This window comes from Vigna radiata, chromosome 5 (genome assembly GCF_000741045.1).
Source record: "Vigna radiata var. radiata cultivar VC1973A chromosome 5, Vradiata_ver6, whole genome shotgun sequence".
NCBI classification, from domain to species: Eukaryota; Viridiplantae; Streptophyta; class Magnoliopsida; order Fabales; family Fabaceae; genus Vigna; species Vigna radiata.
In genome coordinates, this window is record NC_028355.1 from 22,552,039 (window position 1) to 22,573,797 (window position 21,759).

The following is a 21,759-nucleotide window of genomic DNA, read 5'->3' on the forward strand; positions in this document are numbered from 1 at the left end:
TATCTAGACACAATGTGACCATTTTATTGATTTATTTGAATTTATTTTAAAAAAAATATTTGAATCGAATCAATCACAAACTGTCATGTATACATTATCAAAAAGTTGTTAAAAAAGAATTGTTAAAGATATTTTTCCCTTCTTCATCATTTAGGTTACATGGAATTCAACGCCTACTACCATAATCAGTGTCACATAGGTATCATAGGAGTTTTATCTGTTTCTTTGTTCATAAATGTTTGATCAACTTGCAAACATAAAGTACAATTATCCATGTGACTACATGCCAAACATCAACTCTGCCTAAATTTTATGACAACAGACCGAAATATTCATGGATTAGTATTTGTCTATATAAAGAAAGGAACCAAACACTTAAATCTAATCACGCTCAACTCAATCATATATATTTCCAACAAAAAATAATTGACCTAATTAATGAATACTGAACATGTTTTTACATGTCGTTATTTGCACTAACAAACCCTTTTCATCTTCTGTGCTGCTAATTTTGGACTCATTAGCTCCACTAATTTTGTTTTAAATCAACAAATATTGCTAATGCTTGCAACTTTTCTCACTGCTTCAGTCACATCTTCGTTAATTAAATTCGCGTAATAAAAAGGATTAAAGAGAGTAATTTGTCTTTTGTTATCAAAAAGAGGCCCTTGTCATAAAGGCTTTTTATTTTTAATTTATATAAAAAGAACTTGACTTACAACATAGAAAAAATAATACTTAGTGTCAGTTTGGTACACGAAGAAAGAAAAATAAAGTTGTTAGTTTACGGAAAACAAAAAGGAAAAACATTAAACTTTTTCTTTTTTTAATTGAAAATCTCTTCATAAATAAATTTATGCTGTTTTTTTTTTCAATTTTAATGACGATGAATAATTAAAGAATACTAATACTGACAAAAAAATATTAAAAATAAATGCTTTAAAAGTCTTCTATAAATTAAAGATGTTGTCAACTTATAATTATAATTAAATGTAAACCTGCTTTTATAAATTGATTTTGTAGATTAAGTTAGACTTAAAATTTATTCTAATAAAATAAAATAATAAAGTGAAATTTTATTACTTTCTAATGCGAGGTGTTCCAGTATAGCCATGCAGACTCGTTATATCTATATTATTACTTGATTTAACAAATGCTATTACTTTTATAATGTTGGTAAAAAAAAATTCACATGATATGGTATTTCAAAGTTTAAGTAAGATTATGAGTGTTTGTAGTATTTACTTTGAAATTTCAATCCAAGGTGACAATGTGGTTTGGGCCATATGATATTAATACATGTAAAATCTCTTTTATCTTCCTTAGATTTTTGTAAAATATTCAAACTACTGCTACCTTTACCATGTAATTTTTTTACACATTATTACAGAAACTAATTTTTCTAAAATATGTGAAAAAGTAGAAGATTTAAGGGAGAATTTGGAAACATGAAGAGGAAAAAGTGAACAAAAAACCTTTGTAAATAGAATGGGCTGTGTCCATGATTGTAATTATTAAAATGGGCCAATTTTGTTAAAAAAGTATAGTTCGAGGCCCATTACTTGAAAAAGTATAAAAATAAAGTTTGGAGATGCGGGGTATCGATCCCCGTACCTCTCGCATGCTAAGCGAGCGCTCTACCATCTGAGCTACATCCCCCGTCCATACTTAAAATTTAAATGGGTTACATTTATTAACAAATCATTAATCTCATGAGGCCAAATAAGTGTACATTGAAGTCTTAAGAAAAAAAAGCCCAGAAGATTAAATGGGTCAAATTTATTAAAAAATTATTAGTATACAGAGGCCCATAAGTTTAATAAAAAACAGCTTTGGAGATGCGGGGTATCGATCCCCGTACCTCTCGCATGCTAAGCGAGCGCTCTACCATCTGAGCTACATCCCCTTTATATTTAATCATTGTAATATATGTTCTAATTAACACACATTTAAGACAATCTGAGAACTTTTTCTTTTAGAAGAATAACATCAAATGTATCTAAAATTTTAAGGATTAGAGACACGATTAAATTATAATAAAATGTAAATAATTGTCTTACTTTGAATACTATTATTAATGAAATTAAAAATATATTTGATGCATCATCATTTCTCTCTTATTCAATTCATGTATAAAATTAAATTCCACAAACATATACAAAATATGTTACTTTATTATAAACATTTATTTATTTATTTATTGTAAATGTTTTTCAAATTTATTTTTATAATTATGAACTAAAAATTATGGATAAAGAGTATAACTATTATTGACTAAAATTATAAATAAGATATAAAAACTAAAACTATACTGTTTTGGCTTACGCGTGTAATTATGATAAAAAATATATAATAATTAGTTATACTAAAATATGTAATAAACTATAGCAATGTTAGCAATTATTTGCAATCAATTATACAAAGGCATTGCCAATTCACTTTGGATAAATAGTTATCGAATATTTTAATCTTAAAGAAATTAGATTTCATTCATACAACGTGATTAAAATATATAAACGTTAACTTTTAGTAATATAATTTTTTTCTAATTATTTTGTTAAAGACTAGTATTTTAGTTGCTAATTGTGAACTTGGGGTATAATGTTTCAACCTTCAATAATCTGGTATTATGTGATAATTTTGAGTATTGTTTTTGAATAAAACATGTTTCGGCGAGTTATTTTCAAAGGGATCTGTTTTTAAAAAAAAAAAATATGTTGGGTAAACTACCCTTTTGATTTATGAAAGTTGTGAGATGTTAATGTAGTTTCAAGACAAAAGTCCTGCTTATTAAATTTATTCACGATTATGTTTTACATATCAGTGTTAATATATGATAATTACAATAAATAATAGTAAGTTGGGTGGTTATTTTGACAACACTGATTATTTTTTTTAGGGTTAAATATGTTTTTAGTTGGCAATTTTGGTTTTAGTCCATTTTCAAACTATAGTATAATTTAGTTTTTTAACTTTAGAAAATTCTGGTTTTAATTCTTTTTACCACTTTTTTTAACTTTATTTGTTATTTCAAACACGTTTCATTATAGCATTTGAATTGTTTATACTCTTTGACACATTTTTCTTCAATGTTAACTGAGAAATGTGTTTGAAACAACAAATAAAACTAAAAAAATTTGGTAAAAAGACTAAAACCAGAGTTTTATAAAGTTGAAGACTAAATTGTACCATAGTTTAAAAATAGACTAAAACCAAAATCGTCTCGAAGTATAGAAACTAAAAACATATTTAACTTTTTTTTTATAATAAGAAATAAGCACTTAACTTGATTTCAATTTAAATAAAAGGATTGTTTTCTTTGTTTTTTAGTCGTTTTATATATATTGGGGTGGTTAGAATGCGACCATAAATAATTGTAAAATAATAATTTATTATTTCTGAGTATGCATAGGTAAAGATAAGATTTTTCACGAACATCAATGAGTTTTATTTTGTTGAATAATAAAAACGAGGAGAAGAGGGACATAAATTAAAGGGACTAAATACAAAATATAAGTGATAAGTTTCGGAGAAATACGTGGGTTTTCGATTTAAACAAAAGCATTGCTTGCACGCAACACAAAAGTATTTGAACCATAATTTATTTAAAAGTGCTAAAATATATATATAATATATATTTTTTTTCATTTTTACACTCCAAAAGCATTAAAAAATAGTCCGCTTAATAATAGAATTCAGAAGAGGCGTGAGAATAAGGATTCCAAATGGAAGTATTTCTTATGAATTTCTGATTCATTTATTTATTTTAAATTTTTCATGTAAATATCAATGAAAAAGTTATCAATATTATTTACAATAATAAAGTAATATTGATTTATCTGAATTTAAAAAGACTATTCAATAAATTATTATTATTATTATTATTATTATTATTATTATTATTATTATTATTGTGTTGTCCATAATTCGTAATATATTAATGACTTCTGAAAAGGTCAATTGAATAGTTACTGAAATCATCATAAATTGAGATGACTTTTTAAGACGTACAACGGAAGTAGCATAGCACTCAACTCCCATGATTTTTGTAAGTTTTTTATGCTTACATATTTTGTTAATTTTTTTTAGTTAACTTTTGTGCGTTGGAAGTTAAAACTAATGTATATTTTTAATTTCGTTGAGATTATATTTAAATTATCTTATCCTGTTTCACTGTTCCATATTTTGAAAGGGTGTTGCTTTTTCCATCTCCTTAAATATTTCTCCATCTTTCCATTATTTTTATTTATTTCAAAAATATTCTTAACATCTTCATTATTTTTTTCAAAAATACCTTACACTTTTCAGTGTCCTCAACAATCTTTCCCTTTCTCTCTATATTAATGGAGCATTCACATGGTTCAGATTTGAATTTGTGATATATTACAAAATATAAAATTCAAAGGAAACTTCAATACCATTTCTATTTTATAAAATTAAAAGTTAGATGCAAATACAAAATAATAAACATAATAATATTAATAGTAAATAATGATATATTATTATTATTATATACCAACTTTATAATGACGAAAAAACTAAATAAATTCTAAATCTTTAAGAAATTACTTTTTTTTATATTTTAAGTATTTAATAATATTTTTATATTATTTATCTAATAAATTAAATATTTTATTCAAGTTATTTGAGTTAAACATGTGGCTGAGTTAAAACATAATATAATGTTAAAATTATAGATATTATATGTAAAAAAAANATACATATATATAAACATTTTCTAAGAAATTTAGAACAAAATTTTCCCATTAAGTAATTTGAAAAGAAAAAAATATATTCAAGAGCAAAAATAAAATTGAATCAAACTTATTTAAGAAAATATATCACAAGTTCAAATTTGAGTCATGTAGATGCTCCATTAATGAGTCATGTAAATACTCAATTGATGTTGAAAGAGAAAGATGGTTAAGGATAATGGGAGAGATATAAGGTATTTTTAGAATAAAAGAAAATGATGGAAAAGGTGTAAAATATTCTTAAAATAAATTAAAATAGTGAGGAGATACAAGACCTATCTGGGAGATGGAAGAAGCAACACCAATTTTAAAAAGGTTAGGTAGTTTTGTTAATTACGAAATTTCAAAATACAATGACAAGTAAAGTAGCATTTTGTAGCTTGGAACGTTTAACGGTAGTAAATTTTAATTTATTATAATATAATTTTAATTAAAATTAAAAATTACAAAAGCTTAAAATAATATTAAATTAGTATGATTTTTTTAGAATGAACTTCATGTTATACCGTTGTAATGATTTTAAAGTAAAAATTATTTAATGTTTTGCTTGAAAAGGCGGATGGAGACATATATGCAAACAAGAAAGAGTAGTTGGCGGCAATGCCTACATGGCGTCCTCAAAATATGTTCTCACGTTTTCATCACTGAATCACAGAGAGCTCCATGACTTTCTACACCGTACAATTCATTTCTCCTAATATAAATAATACGTACCTCCGTACTATATGTTTTTATCACAAAATACACTATAATTTACGCAACATAATAAATCTGTTTGAAATTAACACAAAGTTCACGTTTAAAAAAAAGTTTATGGTAATCATTTACATTTCAAAAATGATTAAATAATAAATGGGGAAAATCCAGGAAAAGGAAAGTGAGTGACAGTTCAACTAAAAAAAACTAGTATCAATGTCAAGGAAAAAAAAAACACAATTAAAAAATGCATTTAAGAGAATCCCAAATCTGACAAATAATTAATAAAGAAACAGAGGAAGGGGTAGGAGGGTGTCGAGTGTGGAAGTGGAACTTCTTTCCAGTAGGAGCATCCATGGTTGCTGTTGCTGTTGCTGGTGGTGGAAAGTGTTTCAGATCATAGATTACACCGAAGAGGAGAACCTCAACCACCGGCTAAACCTTGTTCTTTTTATGACATTTCCCTCCACTCAGCTTGCTCAAGCCTAAGCCTAAACACATGGAAACCATTACCAATTTAGTTTCCAAGTTACTCACTTTGTTTTTCACGCTCTTGTTTGTCGGTTCTCAGCTGATACACTGTAATGTCACCTATGATAAAAAGTCTCTTCTCATCAATGGCCAAAGGAGAATCCTCATTTCTGGCTCCATTCACTATCCCAGAAGCACCCCTGAGGTATGTATGTCTCCCATTTTCTTTACTTTTTTTTTTTTTTTTGTGTTTCAACTTTCAACCTCCGTGTTGTTTTGTTTGCTTCACATTATGTGATTTCAGATGTGGGAGGATCTAATTAGGAAGGCCAAACATGGAGGTCTTGATGTCATAGACACTTATGTCTTCTGGGATGTCCATGAACCATCTCCTGGCAATGTACTATTCTGGATCTTCCTCTCTCCCCATTATTCAACCTTACTTTAAAAAAAGTAACATTTTTCTGGTTCTTTGTGATTATTTTTTATGTTGGGTTGCAGTATAATTTTGAAGGAAGGTATGATCTAGTACGGTTTATTAAGACGGTGCAGAAGGTGGGGCTTTATGCCAACCTTCGAATTGGACCTTACGTGTGCGCTGAGTGGAACTTTGGGTACATTTTTCCTCCATAGTCCATATCTCTGTATCCCTCTGTTAATGTGAGATTTGGTTGTGATTCTTAATGTCGTTCTTTAATGGTGTACTTTAGAGGAATCCCTGTATGGTTGAAGTATGTTCCTGGTGTGAGCTTCAGAACGGATAATGAGCCTTTCAAGGTCGGATTTGCATTTCATTCATATGGATTCTCTCTGTTGACTCAGGTCTTGGATAATCTGACTTTTCCGTTTTTCAATCTTAGGCAGCAATGCAAGGTTTCACGGAGAAAATTGTCCAGATGATGAAGACTGAGAAGTTGTTTCAGTCTCAGGGTGGTCCAATAATTCTCTCCCAGGTATGCGATTCACTTCATAGTGTGGTATAAGTGAAGAAATACTCAAAAAAACTGACCTGCCGCTCACTCGTATTATTGCCAATGAATCACTATTTCAGGAGACAATCTTAAACTGTGTTCTTTTCTCTTATTCTCTCGTGTTTTGTAGATTGAGAATGAGTACGGACCAGAGAGCAGGGCAATGGGAGCTGCTGGTCGTGCGTACTTAAACTGGGCTGCAAGCATGGCTGTTGGATTGGGTACAGGAGTGCCCTGGGTGATGTGCAAGGAAAATGATGCCCCAGATCCCGTGGTAAGTTCTCTCCTTCTCTTTCTTGTTTCATTTGCTTCCTTATTATTTTGTTTGAGGGTTGAATATGATCTATCCAATTATCGGTTACAGATCAATTCATGTAATGGTTTTTACTGTGATGATTTCACTCCAAATAAACCATACAAGCCTACCATGTGGACTGAGTCTTGGAGTGGCTGGTAAGCTGTACAGTGTATTACATTTGAAGTTGGTTCTGTAACTTTAGATTCGGATGGGTAATTTTTTTCCTACGATCACAAGGTTTACAGATTTTGGTGGCCCAATTCACCAGCGACCAGTTCAGGATCTATCATTTGCAGTTGCTCGATTCATTCAAAAGGGTGGCTCATATGTGAATTATTACATGGTTGGCCACCTTCTAGTCTTTCTTATTATTTTATAAAAGAATCCCTCAATTACTTGGATAAGTCTCGGTTGTTTTTCCCCTTGTGATGAAACATTGTCTGCCTTACTTTAAAACCTGAATCTCGCCTATGATCTTAATGAAAAATGATAGTATCATGGAGGAACTAACTTTGGACGATCAGCTGGGGGCCCATTCATTACTACAAGCTATGACTATGACGCTCCAATTGATGAATATGGTGAGAAAACTGTGCTTATAATGAGTACCTTTTTTATTATTCGTTTGTTCCGTGATTCATTGCCACTTATAGATATAGTTACTACTGGGCTGTGAATCATAGTTCTTCTGTTGAAGTGTATTTTATAATGACATCCCAGGCTACGAAATAATGTATCATCATTCTTCAGTAAAAGTATTTATGCATATGATCTTTATACTAAATTATCGATTGTACTATTTCAGTATTTTCTTCTCTCAGAGTCATTTAAAATGCAGAGTCTGGCATTGGATTATGTTCCATAAGTTGCGGCCACAAAGATAGTTTTCATATTATATTTTGTTGCATCCTAACCAAATGTGCTGTGTTGTGTTTAGGTTTGATCAGGCAACCAAAATACAGTCATTTGAAGGAGCTTCATAGAGCTATCAAGCGGTGTGAACATGCTTTGGTTTCTTCGGATCCCACAGTTGCGTCGTTAGGAAATCAACAGCAGGCAAGTTGCCTCTGATGTGAAGCAATTGTCCTCTTGACATTTTTTGCTTGTTTATGATAAGTCAGTCCTGTCTCTGTGCTTGGAAATTTTCCAGGCTCATGTATACTCTTCAGGTACTGGAACATGTGCAGCTTTTCTAGCAAACTATAATGCAAACTCTGCTGCTACGGTGACATTCAATAACAGGAACTATGATTTGCCTCCTTGGTCCATAAGCATTCTTCCTGATTGCAAAACTGATGTATTTAATACTGCAAAAGTAAGAATACTTCACGAGACCTTTTAAAGCTATGAAGTGTGATGAAAACATTTTTTGCCCATCTGTATTATTTATTGTCAGCCTTTCCCTCTGCACAAAGAAATTGACTGTATTGCTGGGTCTTCATGAAGGTGAGAGTTCAAACTTCAGAGGTAAAAATGCTTCCTGTCAGTACTAAGTTGTTCTCATGGGAGAGCTATGATGAAGATCTATCTTCTCTGGCTGAGAGTTCAAGGATTACATCTCCTGGACTTTTAGAACAACTCAACGTTACCAGGGACACCAGTGACTACCTATGGTACATAACCAGGTAAGTTGCTTGATTTGAAAGTTATATCTCCTTGATTTTCAAAAGGCTACCAAATGAATTGAATTTTGATGTTGTCTGCATAATGACAAAATAAATTATGCAATGCCTATTGAAACAGGATGCTTTTCAAGAAGTCCCTGCCACTTTTGTCATTTCAGATATAAATTCTTTGTCAAATAGATTCTGTTATCCTACCTTGTCAGCTTCAAAATTTAACCTTACTGTTTTTCTGGTTGGCATGGTGCAGTATTGACATAAGTTCATCGGAAACCTTTCTTCGAGATGGAAAGAAACCCAGCATTAATGTGCAGTCTGCTGGAGACGCTGTTCATGTGTTCGTTAATGGGAAATTTTCAGGTTTTTACGAGTGTAGTTGAACCTGCAGTTCCTTTGTTCGCAAATTGCAACTTTGCGTATTGAATGATTCTAAGTTAAAGTGTGGATGAACGGTTTCTTTTTCAGGGTCGGCTTTTGGGACAAGGGAGCAGAGAAGTTGCACATTCAATGGACCTATAGATCTCCACGCTGGAACAAATAAAATTGCTCTTCTCAGCGTGACTGTTGGATTACCTGTTAGTACTGAGTACCAAGCTTGTAAATCCAACTTGAAATGCACTATTATTTTCTAGTTAGTATTTTTAGTACATTTTGCTACTGGTCATTGATTGACTTTTTGTTTTTCACTGGAAGAACGTTGGTCGGCATTATGAAACATGGGAGACAGGGATCACTGGTCCAGTCTTGCTACACGGTCTTGACAAGGGACAGAAAGATTTAACATGGAATAAGTGGTCATACAAGGTCTGATGCACTCGAACTTGTTAGTCTATAACATATGTATTCGTAAGTTTGAATTCATGGGACCAGAAAATGTTTTCTAATTATAATAGGTTGGCCTAAGAGGAGAGGATATGGATTTGACGTCTCCCGATGGGGTGTCGTCTGTTGATTGGGTCCAAGAATCACAAGGTACACAAAGTCGGTCGCAATTGAAATGGTACAAGGTGTGTGTCTAACAATATTTTTCATGTGTATCTGTTTCTATCACATAATTTATTTATTAGTTGTAAGATTTTTATAGGAATGAAAACAATTTATATAATATGTGCTATAGTCTTCAACTAGAACTAGAAGCTTACTATTATTAAGTTGGAAGCTGCAGGCTTATTTTGATGCACCTGGTGGAAAGGAACCACTGGCTTTGGACCTAGAAAGCATGGGTAAGGGTCAAGTATGGATCAACAGACAGAGCATAGGGAGATATTGGTTGGCCTATGCAAAGGGTGATTGTAATTCTTGCACCTATTCTGGAGGCTTTCGCCCTGTAAAATGCCAACTTGGTTGTGGCCAACCTACTCAGCGATGGTACTTCTTTTCTTCTGTAAAGGATATCATATAAACTAATAGCTTGCTTTATTATAGAGTCTTTAGCATCATTTTGTTACTGTTTGGAGCCGTTGAACTAGTGCAGTCTGACATGTCAGTGTCACGTGAAAAAAATAGTGCGCAACCTTTTATCATTTTGTGTGTTTACCTTTGGTCGTGTCGGTATCATTACCCTCCAGATACAGTCATGATAAAGCAAGCCACAACCTTTTTTTGTAGTGTGCCAGATGCAATGCTACTGAATATTATTGTGTTAATGATGGAAGATTGGAGAGATTTTACCAGTTTGTTGTTTGAAATTTCGCAGGTATCACGTTCCAAGGTCCTGGCTAAAACCAACGAAGAACTTGATCGTAGTGTTGGAAGAATTAGGCGGAAATCCTTGGAAAATCTCTTTGGTTAAGAGAGTGGTACATACTCCGGCAGGTCATGGGCAGTGAAACCAATTCAGAGAATTTAAAGAACCTGAATAAGAACGTGTGTACACTGTGAATTCTATGTACCCGGATTATCTGTAATTTATAGTAATTTATTCTTTTCAACTACGATCTATGTACTTGTGAGTGAAATACTTGATCTTGCAGGTCTGCCAAATCACTGGGATGCTCAAGTCAAAAATATGTACTAGATAATAAATGCAATTTTTTTTTTCATATTGTGACTTTTAAAGTGGAACAGTGCCACTGCAAGAAGAAGAAAAAAAATCAATAAATGATATAATAATTATATCAATTATCATACATAGTCATCCTTTCTATTCACAGTGTTGTATGGACTTTTGTCCGTTGTGGATCTGTGTTTGTTTTAAGATTAATTTAACAATGACTAGTTACCTTAATTCTTAATTATCCTTGATTATGTCTCTTGCGGTAATATTACCCGCATGACTGTCCGAGATCATCTCCTCTGCTGCTGGTTATGGAGCCAAGATCATCTCTCCCTTAATCTTCTCTACACGGCGGTTCCTTTTCATTTCAACAATATAAAAAAAGCGTATTTTACTTTTTTATTTTCAAAATTTTCTTAAATTTTTGTGTTTATATTATATCATAAATTATTTGTGTCAAAAAGAATTAAGACTGAATGACAACTCGGTTCACTGTAGATTTGAGTAAGATTGAATTTAAAAAAAATTACAAATTTTAACATGAATCAAAATTAAATTCGATTTATTATATTAAACTCGTGATAAATTAAATAGACTCACCTTATTCATAAATTTTAAATTATATTAAAAAATAAAAACTCCCTTATAAATTTTAAATTATACTAAAAAATAAAAACTCTAAACTTAAACGTTTTTATCTATGGTCTATCTAATCAAAGTAAGGAAAAAAATGTTGCGTATTACTAATTAGCCATAATTTGAATCATCGATCATTTAAGAATATAAGGGTTAAGGGTTTGGAAGTTCATATTGTAAACATATGGAAAAAAATAAAAGGTATATAAATAGAAAAAGTCATAAATATATTATTTTAAAATTTTGATAAATATATCATTTTAAAGTTTTTAATAGAAAGTAATATTTTGATGTTTTATATAATAAATTTATTTCTAACTTATTGTTATCTAATTTTTTTATTATAGTTTTTATTAGAGTTTATAGTTACTTGCTCAAACAATGATATAAAATAGATGAAAAATTTTAAAGTTCGAAAATTCTTCTTATGAAAATTCTTTTATTTAAAAAAATAAACTACCATCGTGAAGATATACGCGATTATTTTAGATAAAGGAAAAAACTGAAAACGAAAATATTATTGTTTGATTTTGAAAATATAAAACACATTTCAATCAAATGTAAATTAAGATGCAATTGAATTTGAATAATACATCTAAACTAAACCAAATAGAAACAAATGTTTTATACTTTGGCTAGATTTTCTTTTAAGCATATTTTTATAAAATTATTAACACAATCTAGAATTTGATAATTCAGTATAAAAAGACGGTTTACTACATTGTTTAAGAAATAAAGTTGTTTTTATTAACTTTTTTGAAAATTTTCATTTTACTCCTATTTAACATTTTTCTTCAAAGTTATTAACAATTTTGTAACATGGTATGCACTGTTTGATATTTAACAATATTGGTATACCTTGTCAAAAAATAAAATTAAGATATAATTTAGTTTATTTTATGAGTAACATCAAAATCATTGCAATTTCATTTGAGTGGGTTTCACAATAATTAGTTTAAATTAACACCATGCCAAATTTAACTATTAAACTAAATAATTGCCATGTTTATATTATTTAAATTTGTTTGTTGCTAACTTTGTAAAACTATTTTAGTTCGAAACTAGTTTTATTTGTTTTCTTTTACTTTTTCCACTCTTCATTTAAACTCCATGAGCAAATGTAATTGATTATTAACGCTCGTGATTTAAATTTTATTTTTTATTAATTTGTTTCAACTATTTTCTTTCAAAATTACTTTTTATCCTTTTCCCTCTCTTTCAAAATTATTTTAACTTTCAAAATTTACAATATCCTTAGAATTGATTTGAGAACCATGCAATTTGGGACAAAAACTTCCCTTGAAAATACTCTTCCGATTATGTCTATAGGAAATTCTTTTGACTTTTTTTTGGGGTCTCCTGGTCTTCTTTGATATTTGTCTTAGAACACTAGTTTGGTCTAAAGAAAAATCTATTTTTCTAATATGGACTGAAATAATCATATTGTAACAGAGACTAATTACAGTTATATTAATTATATTATTTTATTTCCTTAAAAGTATAATATTAGTTGATGAAACAGTAATATTATCTGCAGAAAATGGGTTGAAGCATTTCCGTGCTGATTTATTGGTTTCCTATAGTTCTCTTTAATTACTTAGTTATAATTTGAATTGCATCACAATTAAATCTTTTACATATTAAGTTATGCCTAAAATTAAAATCAATACTATCAATGGTGGTTACATATGCAGGGACACTGCAAATGGGACACTGCAACAATTTTCATTTACACATAACTTAGTCCATGTTTTACTAACTCAATATCCAAGCTGAAATCATCCAAACAGACTGAAAAAATCAGTAAAAGCAAAATGACTGAAGAAATATATTTATTATTCTCAACACATTCATTCATATGGAACTACCAGCAGCAGCAGCATCTGCATGCAAGGTTATTTTCGCTTGCAGCTCATCTTTCTTGGCTCCCACAACCTTGTCCACCAGCTTGCCTTCTTTCAAGAAAAGGAAGGTTGGCATAGCTTCAATCTCCCACTCTTTTGAAACAGACTGAAGAACCAAAGGGATTGCAAGATTAAATTAGGAAATTCCTCATAGTGTTTTAGGATCTTGAGTAAAAAAAAATTAAACCATGTTCTGTGAAAGATTTAGATAGTCATATTCACCTCCAGTTCATCTACATCAACCTTGAGAAAGGTGACACGGGGCATCTTTTTAGCAATCTCAGCTAGGATTGGAGCAATGAATCGGCATGGACCGCACCAAGAAGCGGTGAAATCCACCACAATCTATTAAAGAAATTTCCTTTCAGTATTTTTAATGGTTTAAAATTGCCTTACGAAAAGATAAACCATGTTAAAGAATCACAAATCAAGCCAGTAATGACACAGATCAAACATAAACCATTTCAAAGAATCAAAAATCGTGTTAATCATGACACAGATCTTCAATAACCAAATAAATCACAAAGGCAGCTAAAAAGTTCACTAACAAGGGAACTTTCAAGGGATCAAGATCGCTGCAGCTACTTCTAAATAGCAACACCCCAGACTTACAAAATATTTCCTTTCTTTCTACTAGGTTAGTCAAGGCAGTACATGCAATTGAAACTTCGATCACAGGCACTTCAATTGATTAAATGTATCAAACAGCACCTTTAAGAATACAAAATTCCCAATATCAAAGCAGATCGAGTAACTTTAGGATAGATCACCACAAAAAACAGTGTTTTCAAAGGTTGCAACAAGGTTAAAAAAGCAAAAGCTAATTATAATTCTACAAGCACACTGATGACGAGAATTCAAACAAAGGAGGTAATACGGCAAAATCTAAAGAAAGGGATGAAAATCAATTATAAAAAGAACAGGAGAAGAGGGAAACAGCTATGCAAGACACAATACAATGATCTCTAACCAACCAATAACGATTTCACAAGAACAGAACAGATACATCCTCTTAAGGCAAGAAAGACAGGAATTTGGGTATTGAAAAACCCTAACATGCATAATGCCTGTGAAAATTAACACATAGCAAAGGGGAAAATGAAAGTAGAGAGGAAGTTAAGGAATTAGAAATTACGAGCTTGTTGGCCTCTTTTCCCTTCTCGAGACGTTCCTTCCAGTCACTGACGGTGTGAACACCGATAACTTGTCCCTCTTCGGCGGCCATTGTTCTCTTTCTCTTCCTTCTTCTTCACAATCACCACGCTTCTTTGGATTCTTTTCTTTTTTTATGGAAGCAATAAGGAACAAGTGCTTACATATTTATAGAAATAGATATATTTAATAAAAGATTCCGTTCACGCGTTTATGGCGCAAGTCCCCATGTCAAGGGCTGTCTAGTAATTTACGTTGTGCCTCATGGCTGACGTCAGCGACAAGAGAGAGTGTAAAACGCCAAAGCAAACTCTTACACCTCTTTCTTTGTTCTGCACGATTTTTATTCGTATCGTTCATTTCATTACTCAAATGTCGGTTATATTTTAATCTCAGAATTTCTATATCCAATCTTTTATTAACAATGCTCTCTTAGGTTGTGTTCACTTGGAGGTGATTGGGGGAGATGATTTGGGGGAGAGTAATTGAGTGGATTTGAAAGGATTTGAGGGTGATTTTTTTTGTGTTTACTTGAGTGGATTTGAAGGTAATTGAGAGTGGATTTGGGGGTGAATTTTGTGAAAATTAGTGTAAGATTTGATTGATATGACAGTTTTAAAAAATTTGTTTAATTGATAGAAATTGAAGATTACCAATATACCCCTAAGTATTAAAGTAATATAAAATGATATTTTTAATGTTATATTTAATTGTAAAAATGTTTATTAAGAGTTAAAAATTTAAGATAATTATTAAAAATAATTTTAAAAATTTAATTAAATTATACTTTAGTGAAATGATTTTTTTAAAATGTAGTACTTGTTTTTAATAGATAATAATGCGAATTGATTGTTTAAAAAATTATTCCTTCTTATGGAGAAAAAAATTTGAATTAGAAATAAATTACAATTTTAGGAAAATTGAAAGCATAAGTGGTTTTGGTGACAAAAACCAGAACATGGAAACCCGTGGGCTGGGAATGCATAAAAATTAAAGTTTAATTCTGTTAACTTCAAAATATCATCCTCCTTTTATTTTAGTACAAAAAAATCAATTTTCGCATTGCATTTCACCCACTGCCATGGACTTCAGTGCATGCCCTAGAGATGTTTGAATCCTCTTTGCATTCTCTTGCGAAGCTGCTTGAAGGAGCATGGGATGGAGCCGCATCCTCCACCCTCCTCAACAAAACTGGACAACAAAAACTTCTCTCACATTGCCTCCACCAGTTCCACCACTCTCTTGGATTCGAAACCACCAACTTGTAACCGGATACAGCACTTAAAACCAAAGGTTGTAACCGGATACAACCAAGGCGTAACAGGATAGCAATTTCTCCTTTCCTCTCACTTTGCAGCGTATCCGAATACGCAAACCCATAACCGGATACAGCTTCATTTTTGCAACCCAAAAACGCGAGCCTCTTCATCATCAATGCTTCTTCCTGCTTCAAGCTCAAGTCCTCCATCTTCAACGCATCTTCATCATCACAACACCACCGGCCACGGGTCTCTGCATGGTTTTTCTTTTTCTCAGTATTGTAGGAAGGGCATAAAAGCCATTTCGCTGTAATTCACTGCAAATCTTCGCTAATGTGCGAGTGACACAAAAAGGTGAAATCCCGCAATTACACTCTATTACTCGCTCGCTATTCAACGCAAGTGAACACGATTTCACTCTCAATTCATCGCCCTCTCATATGCATGAATAGTGTTTCACCCTGAAGTGAACACAGCCTTAGTCTAAATAAGATTTTTTTTTCTGACATACCACAGATTCCTTTTATTTATATTTTCTTATACTATGTTTTTATATTTATCCAAGTAGCACGATTTTGCATTTAGGTTAGAATGACAACTCAAATTCGGACCTTATTTTTTTAGTTTGATATCTATTTTCTCTTTTTTTGGGAGGGTTTATTCCTTTTATTCAGAGTATTTTTTTTTTTTTTTAAAGTTTACTTAAGTTCTAACTTTTGCAAAAGTTGAGCAAACTGTCAAGTGACTAATATATGATGACGTGACATTGTTATGTGTTAAAAAATTGTGACGTGTAAATTAAAATAGTCAGGGTTAAATTAAAAAATGAATTTGGGGTAATTTGAGATGAATTAAGTAAATTGATTTTGCTCAGAAGTTGCGATTGGGATTGCTGGGCAATTTAGGGTTCATCACGCACATTGAATCCATTACTGTTGATCAACGCTCTAGGGATTTTGCGATCTTCCACCATCTTCATCCAGCTTCGTTCATCGTCAAGGAGGTTGTCAAGGAGGTTGTTTCGTTCATCATTCTTGTTTCGTTCATCAATACATAATTTTTTATCCAAGGGCAAACGCTAAAAGTGTCTTAAAATCACTTTATTGGGTATTTCAACACTATTTGAGCTGGATCCAAACACAAACTTAATCAACTATGGATAAATATGAAATAAATAACGGTGCGTGACGCATATGGGAAAAGAGAAGGAAAGGGTGAAGAAAGAACCGTAGAATAGAAAGAGTAGTGCTGCCATTGCTGCAACCAACTTCCAAAAGCTTAGAGTTTGGGGGACACGAGAGTAATTCTGGGAACTCCTTCAAATTGAAAGCGAAAAATGCGAAGAGGAAAAGGGAGGAGACCTTGAAGAATCTTCCAGATGTGTGACGGAGGTGAAATTGCTTCTATGCTAGGACGTCGGATTCGGGTGGAGGAGACAATGACGAAGAAGACGCAGATTCAATTTACTTAATCCATCCCAAATTATCCCAAATTCATTTTTTAATTTAACCCTAACTATTTTAATTTACACATCGCAATTTTTTTATTTTTTTAAAACACATAATAATGCCACATCATTAGATATTAGCCCCCTAGAAGCTTTGCCGTTAACAAAGTTAACACCGTTACCAAAAAAGACCTATTTGCACAGTTTTTGCACAAATTAGGACTTAAATGAACTTTTTAAAAAGGGAAGACCACTTTGAACAAATCCTCCCAAAAGAGAGATCAAAATTGGTATTAAATCTTTTTTTTTTTTAATTTCACAGAAAAAAATAGTTGGAATTTAGTTTTTGGGATCGAATTCTGAATTATATTTTTTTTTCAAATTAATTAAAAATATGATGTTGATTTTAAAGAATAAGAACTAAAATAAAAAAAGGTAAAATAAAATAAAATTAGTTCAGAATTCATAATTCGATTCGATTCTCCAAAAACCCGACCTATATACAAAACCATGTTTGAGTAAATAAAAGTAACCGTATGCTATTTAGGAATCTATGCTATGTAAATAACTACAGGTCCATGCATAAACCGACAACAACCTACTTAACACGAATAAATAAAGCCATATAGTAATTGAGTTATAAATAAAGAAATAATAACAACTCATAAAAATAGTTTATCCTTAATTAAGGAAATCCTGTATTAAATAATCACAAACGTTTTCATTCCTTCCCTTAATATTACTTTTGATTTTTTGTTCATTGACTTTATTCTATGTCTGACTCACTCCAGTCTTAATTTTAATAATTTGTGTTTAATTTTCTTTTTTCATGACATCTCTAAATTATTAACGGTAGATAAACTATGTATGTCACATGTTTGAGATTTTTTTTTTAAATTAAAATTATTTTTTATTTTTTTAAAATTAAAATCATTTTTTATTTTTTAGATTTTTTCTTAATTTAAAAAAAAATTGTCCAAGTATCAATTTAATATTGTGTCATCTGACAAGTGTATATCAAGTGACAATGTCAATGTCATACTCTAAAATAGTGTCAACGGCACGTGTCAAGTCAGTATTAGTATCATGTCTTAAGTCACTATCAGTGTCATGTATTTACGTTAATGTCATGTGTTAGTGTCTTGTAATCAATTTAGTTACAATTTTTGTTATTTTTATTCAATTTAATCTCAACTTTTATTAATTTTGATTATTTAAGTCTCATATTTAAAATTTAGAAGACAAAATCTTCATTATTTTTAAAATTAGATGAAAAATTATTCATTATTTTAAAAAATTATTTTTTTCATTATTTTTAAAGTTAGAATGATATTTTTTCATATTTTAAAAATTAAAGAAAAAAAATTCATTATTTTTAAAATTAGAAGAAAAATTATTCATTATTTTTAAAATTAGAAGAAATATTTTTCATTATTTTTAAAATTAGAAGAGTATTATTCATTATTTTAAAATTGAAAAGAAAATTATTCATTATTTTTAAATTAGAAGAAAAATTCTTCATTATTTTTAAAATTAGAATGAAATTTCTTCATTGTTTTCAAAATTATAAGGAAAATTTTAATTTATTTCTAAAATTATAAGGAAAATTCTTCATTATTTTTAAAATTAAAAGTAAAATTCTATTTTATTTCTAAAATTATAAGAAAAAATCTAATTTATTTTTAAAATTATAATGGAAATTATTTATTGTTTTGAAGATTAGAAGAATAATTCTTTATTATTTTTAAATCAACTCTAGTCTAATTTTTACATGTATAAAAAATTAAACATAAATATAATAATTATACCAATAATAATAGAAACATAGTTAGAGTTGGTTTGAAAAGAATGAAAATATTTAATAAAAATACGAATTTTAATGAAAATCATGTTTAATCTTAATTTAGAGATAGACAAAATTGAAATTGAATTTAATATATTTAGTAAAAGTTAAGACTAAGTTGAACAAAAATATTTAAAAATAGGACATAATTAAATATAAAATATTGATAAGTGATATTGATATTGACATGTGATACTGATAATGTCTTAAAAACACAAAAAATATAAAAAAAACATCTAAGATGGAAGTACCTAACAAGAATTGTGGAATAACCCAACAACTTTTTCCATTTGTAATGATAAGATCAATATATGTGTGGTGCATTATCACATTTATGACATTTTGAGGTTGCTTCCCCAATTAGCAACAAATATTTTACTTTTTTTATTAATAAACATAGGATAACAAGGTGGTTATATTTGACAAAGAGAAAAGTAAAATATTGGAGGTGTTTAAGAAGTTTAAACTATTAGTTGTGAGTTCAAAAATGAGTTTGTTATATTTGACAAGGAAGAAAAGGGAACAATTTGAGGTTTTTCAGAACCAACGAAAAGTATAATACGTAAAATCCAAGTACGTTACGTGCAAATAGATGAAATCAATTCGTCATACATCATCTTCATTTTGATTTTGATTTTGTTTTATTAATTAAAAAGTTAAATATGTTTTTATTCTCTTTACTTTGAGCCGATTTTGGTTTTACTCTATTTTCAAACTATGGTATAATTTAGTTTTTCAACTTTAGAAAACTCTAGTTTTAGTTATTTTTACCAAATTTTGTTAACTTTATTTGTTGTTTCAAATACGTTTTATTATAACATTTGGATTGTTTACACTGTTTGAGACATTTTTACTTCAATGTTAAGTGAGAAACGCGTTTAAAACAATAAATAAAGTTAAAAAATTTGGTAAAAAAGATTAAAACCAGAGTTTTATAAAGTTGAAGGACTAAATTGTACCATAATTTAAAAATGGGACTAAAACCAAAATCGCCTCAAAATACAGGAACTAAAAACATATTTAACCCTTAATTAAAAGATTGATATTTATATGTCACTTCACTATTCAATTTTGTTGACCTTATTATTTTATTTTTTTTATGAAATGTTATAATTCCTTAAAAGATTAGGAGATTTTAAATTCCAAAATTGGGCCAAATATTAGATTAGGCCCAATAAAACTTTTGGGGCCTGAATTCTTTTGATCTAAAATAGGCACGTGGGATATCCGGAACCACGAACAAAAAAAAATCTCGTGTCATATGCTTAATCTTCATTATTATGTGATCCACATAATCTTATTTGAACTTACAAAATCTAACTAGCCACTGTGAAGTTCGGAACAGATTTATAAGAGAAAATAGTAATAATAAAATTAGGAAGAGGTCCAATAATATCCACACAACAAAAGCTTGTCTGTAACATTCATTTCTTCTCTTATATTCTATTCTAAATTTCTCATTGGAAGAAATGGCATTCCCACAGCTTATCCCTTCTCCTACTTCTTCTTCCTTACCTCACAAACCCTCCTCAAATCCTATAACACTCTCCCTAAACCCTAAATCCTCAAACTCTCTGCACCATCTCAATCTCGCGGTTCTCCGCCACCGCTGCCGGAAGCTTAATTCCACTCTCCGCTGCTCTGCATCTTCCTTCTCCGAGAAGCACCACACGAACTCCCCCAACTCCGATGACGTCGTCGAGCTTCCTCTCTTTCCTCTCCCTCTGGTGCTCTTCCCCGGCGCCATCCTCCCCTTGCAGATCTTCGAGTTCCGCTACCGCATCATGATGCACACACTCCTCCAAACAGACCTCCGCTTCGGCGTCATCTACACGGATGCCGTCTCCGGAACAGCCGCCGTTGGCTGCGTCGGCGAAGTCATAAAGCATGAGCGCCTCGTGGATGACCGCTTTTTCCTCATCTGTAAGGGTCAGGAACGGTTCCGAGTAAACAGTGTGGTGCGCACGAAACCCTACCTGGTCGCGCAGGTGACGTGGCTCGAGGACCGGCCATCTCCCTCCACCGACCTCGATCTGGACAGGCTGGCCACCGAGGTGGAGACCTACATGAAGGACGTTATCCGGTTATCCAACCGGTTGGGAGGGAAACCGGAGAAGGAGGTTGGGGATTTGAGAAGAAACCTGTTTCCAACGACGTTCTCGTTCTTCGTTGGCAGCACCTTCGAGGGTGCGCCAAGGGAGCAACAAGCGCTGCTTGAATTGGAGGACACCGCCGCCAGATTGACGAGGGAGAAGGAAACATTGAAGAACACTCTTAATTACCTTACTGCTGCTTCTGCTGTTAAAGATGTTTTTCCCTCTTCTACCAATTCTTCTTGATTGGTGATTTATACTCTATACCCAATGTATTGTTGCTTATAAGTGTAACTTCGTGGCAACATATTGAGAAAATAGTTGTAAATTCTTTTCGTGCGTAAACTCTGCTTGCATTTTTGTTCTTTACTGAGATACCCATTATATATTGCGTTGCTTAATAGATAAAGATAGTATATGCCATTTGATCCGCGGATTCAATACAAGTTGTGCTGCAGGCTAATACAATATTTAATCTATCTGTCTCATTTCGCCACCTGATGCAGACAGTTAGAGGCATATTCTGTTTTAGAATAAAAATGTACATCACATGATTTGATGTTCTTCTGTGTTGGTATTTTTGAGTGATGTTTTTTCAATAACTTGCTCTTTTTAAG

At 31.1% G+C, this 21,759-nt stretch overlaps 3 protein-coding genes and 2 non-coding genes across 7 annotated transcripts; 2 read left to right on the forward strand and 3 right to left on the reverse strand.

Annotated features, from left to right (window-relative positions):
- Nucleotides 1–1,586: 1,586 nt before the first annotated feature.
- On the reverse strand, nt 1,587–1,659 carry TRNAA-AGC. Its single transcript has one exon. It is a non-coding gene; the product is annotated as a tRNA-Ala (tRNA).
- A 174-nt stretch (nt 1,660–1,833) lies between these two features.
- Nucleotides 1,834–1,906, reverse strand: TRNAA-AGC. The gene has a single exon. It is a non-coding gene; the product is annotated as a tRNA-Ala (tRNA).
- A 3,815-nt stretch (nt 1,907–5,721) lies between these two features.
- On the forward strand, nt 5,722–10,941 carry LOC106762428 (beta-galactosidase 5). 3 transcript variants are annotated; one of them, XM_022781009.1, is made up of 19 exons: nt 5,722–6,126; nt 6,226–6,321; nt 6,423–6,535; nt 6,632–6,698; nt 6,782–6,874; nt 7,023–7,166; nt 7,257–7,345; nt 7,428–7,533; nt 7,684–7,771; nt 8,128–8,246; nt 8,341–8,505; nt 8,637–8,815; nt 9,063–9,172; nt 9,278–9,387; nt 9,506–9,616; nt 9,706–9,819; nt 9,972–10,180; nt 10,509–10,678; nt 10,786–10,941. In XM_022781009.1, exons 1-18 carry the CDS (start codon nt 5,950–5,952, stop codon nt 10,639–10,641), a joined length of 2,223 nt encoding a protein of 740 aa, XP_022636730.1. In that variant the 5' UTR covers nt 5,722–5,949; the 3' UTR covers nt 10,642–10,678; nt 10,786–10,941. The 3 variants fall into 3 exon arrangements, with proteins under 3 accessions (XP_022636730.1, XP_014501818.1, XP_014501820.1); XM_014646332.2 differs by having other exon boundaries at nt 10,509–10,933; XM_014646334.2 differs by having other exon boundaries at nt 9,978–10,180; nt 10,509–10,933.
- Nucleotides 10,942–13,089: 2,148 nt separating this feature from the next.
- On the reverse strand, nt 13,090–14,653 carry LOC106760803 (thioredoxin H-type). The gene is made up of 3 exons (XM_014644230.2): nt 14,484–14,653; nt 13,571–13,693; nt 13,090–13,454 (listed from the first exon to the last, which is right to left on the reverse strand). Exons 1-3 carry the CDS (start codon nt 14,571–14,573, stop codon nt 13,299–13,301), a joined length of 369 nt encoding a protein of 122 aa, XP_014499716.1. The 5' UTR covers nt 14,574–14,653; the 3' UTR covers nt 13,090–13,298.
- A 5,764-nt stretch (nt 14,654–20,417) lies between these two features.
- LOC106762196 (lon protease 2) lies at nt 20,418–21,530 on the forward strand. Its single transcript, XM_014645962.2, has one exon. The coding sequence runs from the start codon at nt 20,519–20,521 to the stop codon at nt 21,386–21,388; it is 870 nt and encodes a 289-aa protein (XP_014501448.1). The 5' UTR covers nt 20,418–20,518; the 3' UTR covers nt 21,389–21,530.
- Nucleotides 21,531–21,759: the final 229 nt, after the last annotated feature.

What these genes read in the sequence shown, in the direction of transcription:
- LOC106762196 (XM_014645962.2), top strand. Translation starts at nt 20,519, where the DNA reads ATGGCATTCCCACAGCTTATCCCTTCTCCTACTTCTTCTTCCTTACCT.
- LOC106762428 (XM_022781009.1), top strand. Translation starts at nt 5,950, where the DNA reads ATGGAAACCATTACCAATTTAGTTTCCAAGTTACTCACTTTGTTTTTC. An exon ending in ACTGAGTCTTGGAGTGGCTG is followed by an intron (nt 7,346 to 7,427) that starts GTAAGCTGTACA and finishes TACGATCACAAG; the next exon opens with GTTTACAGATTTTGGTGGCC. An exon ending in CATATGTGAATTATTACATG is followed by an intron (nt 7,534 to 7,683) that starts GTTGGCCACCTT and finishes GAAAAATGATAG; the next exon opens with TATCATGGAGGAACTAACTT.
- LOC106760803 (XM_014644230.2), bottom strand. Translation starts at nt 14,573, where the DNA reads ATGGCCGCCGAAGAGGGACAAGTTATCGGTGTTCACACCGTCAGTGAC. An exon ending in GAAAAGAGGCCAACAAGCTC is followed by an intron (nt 13,694 to 14,483) that starts GTAATTTCTAAT and finishes TTTCTTTAATAG; the next exon opens with ATTGTGGTGGATTTCACCGC. An exon ending in TTGATGTAGATGAACTGGAG is followed by an intron (nt 13,455 to 13,570) that starts GTGAATATGACT and finishes TTGGTTCTTCAG; the next exon opens with TCTGTTTCAAAAGAGTGGGA.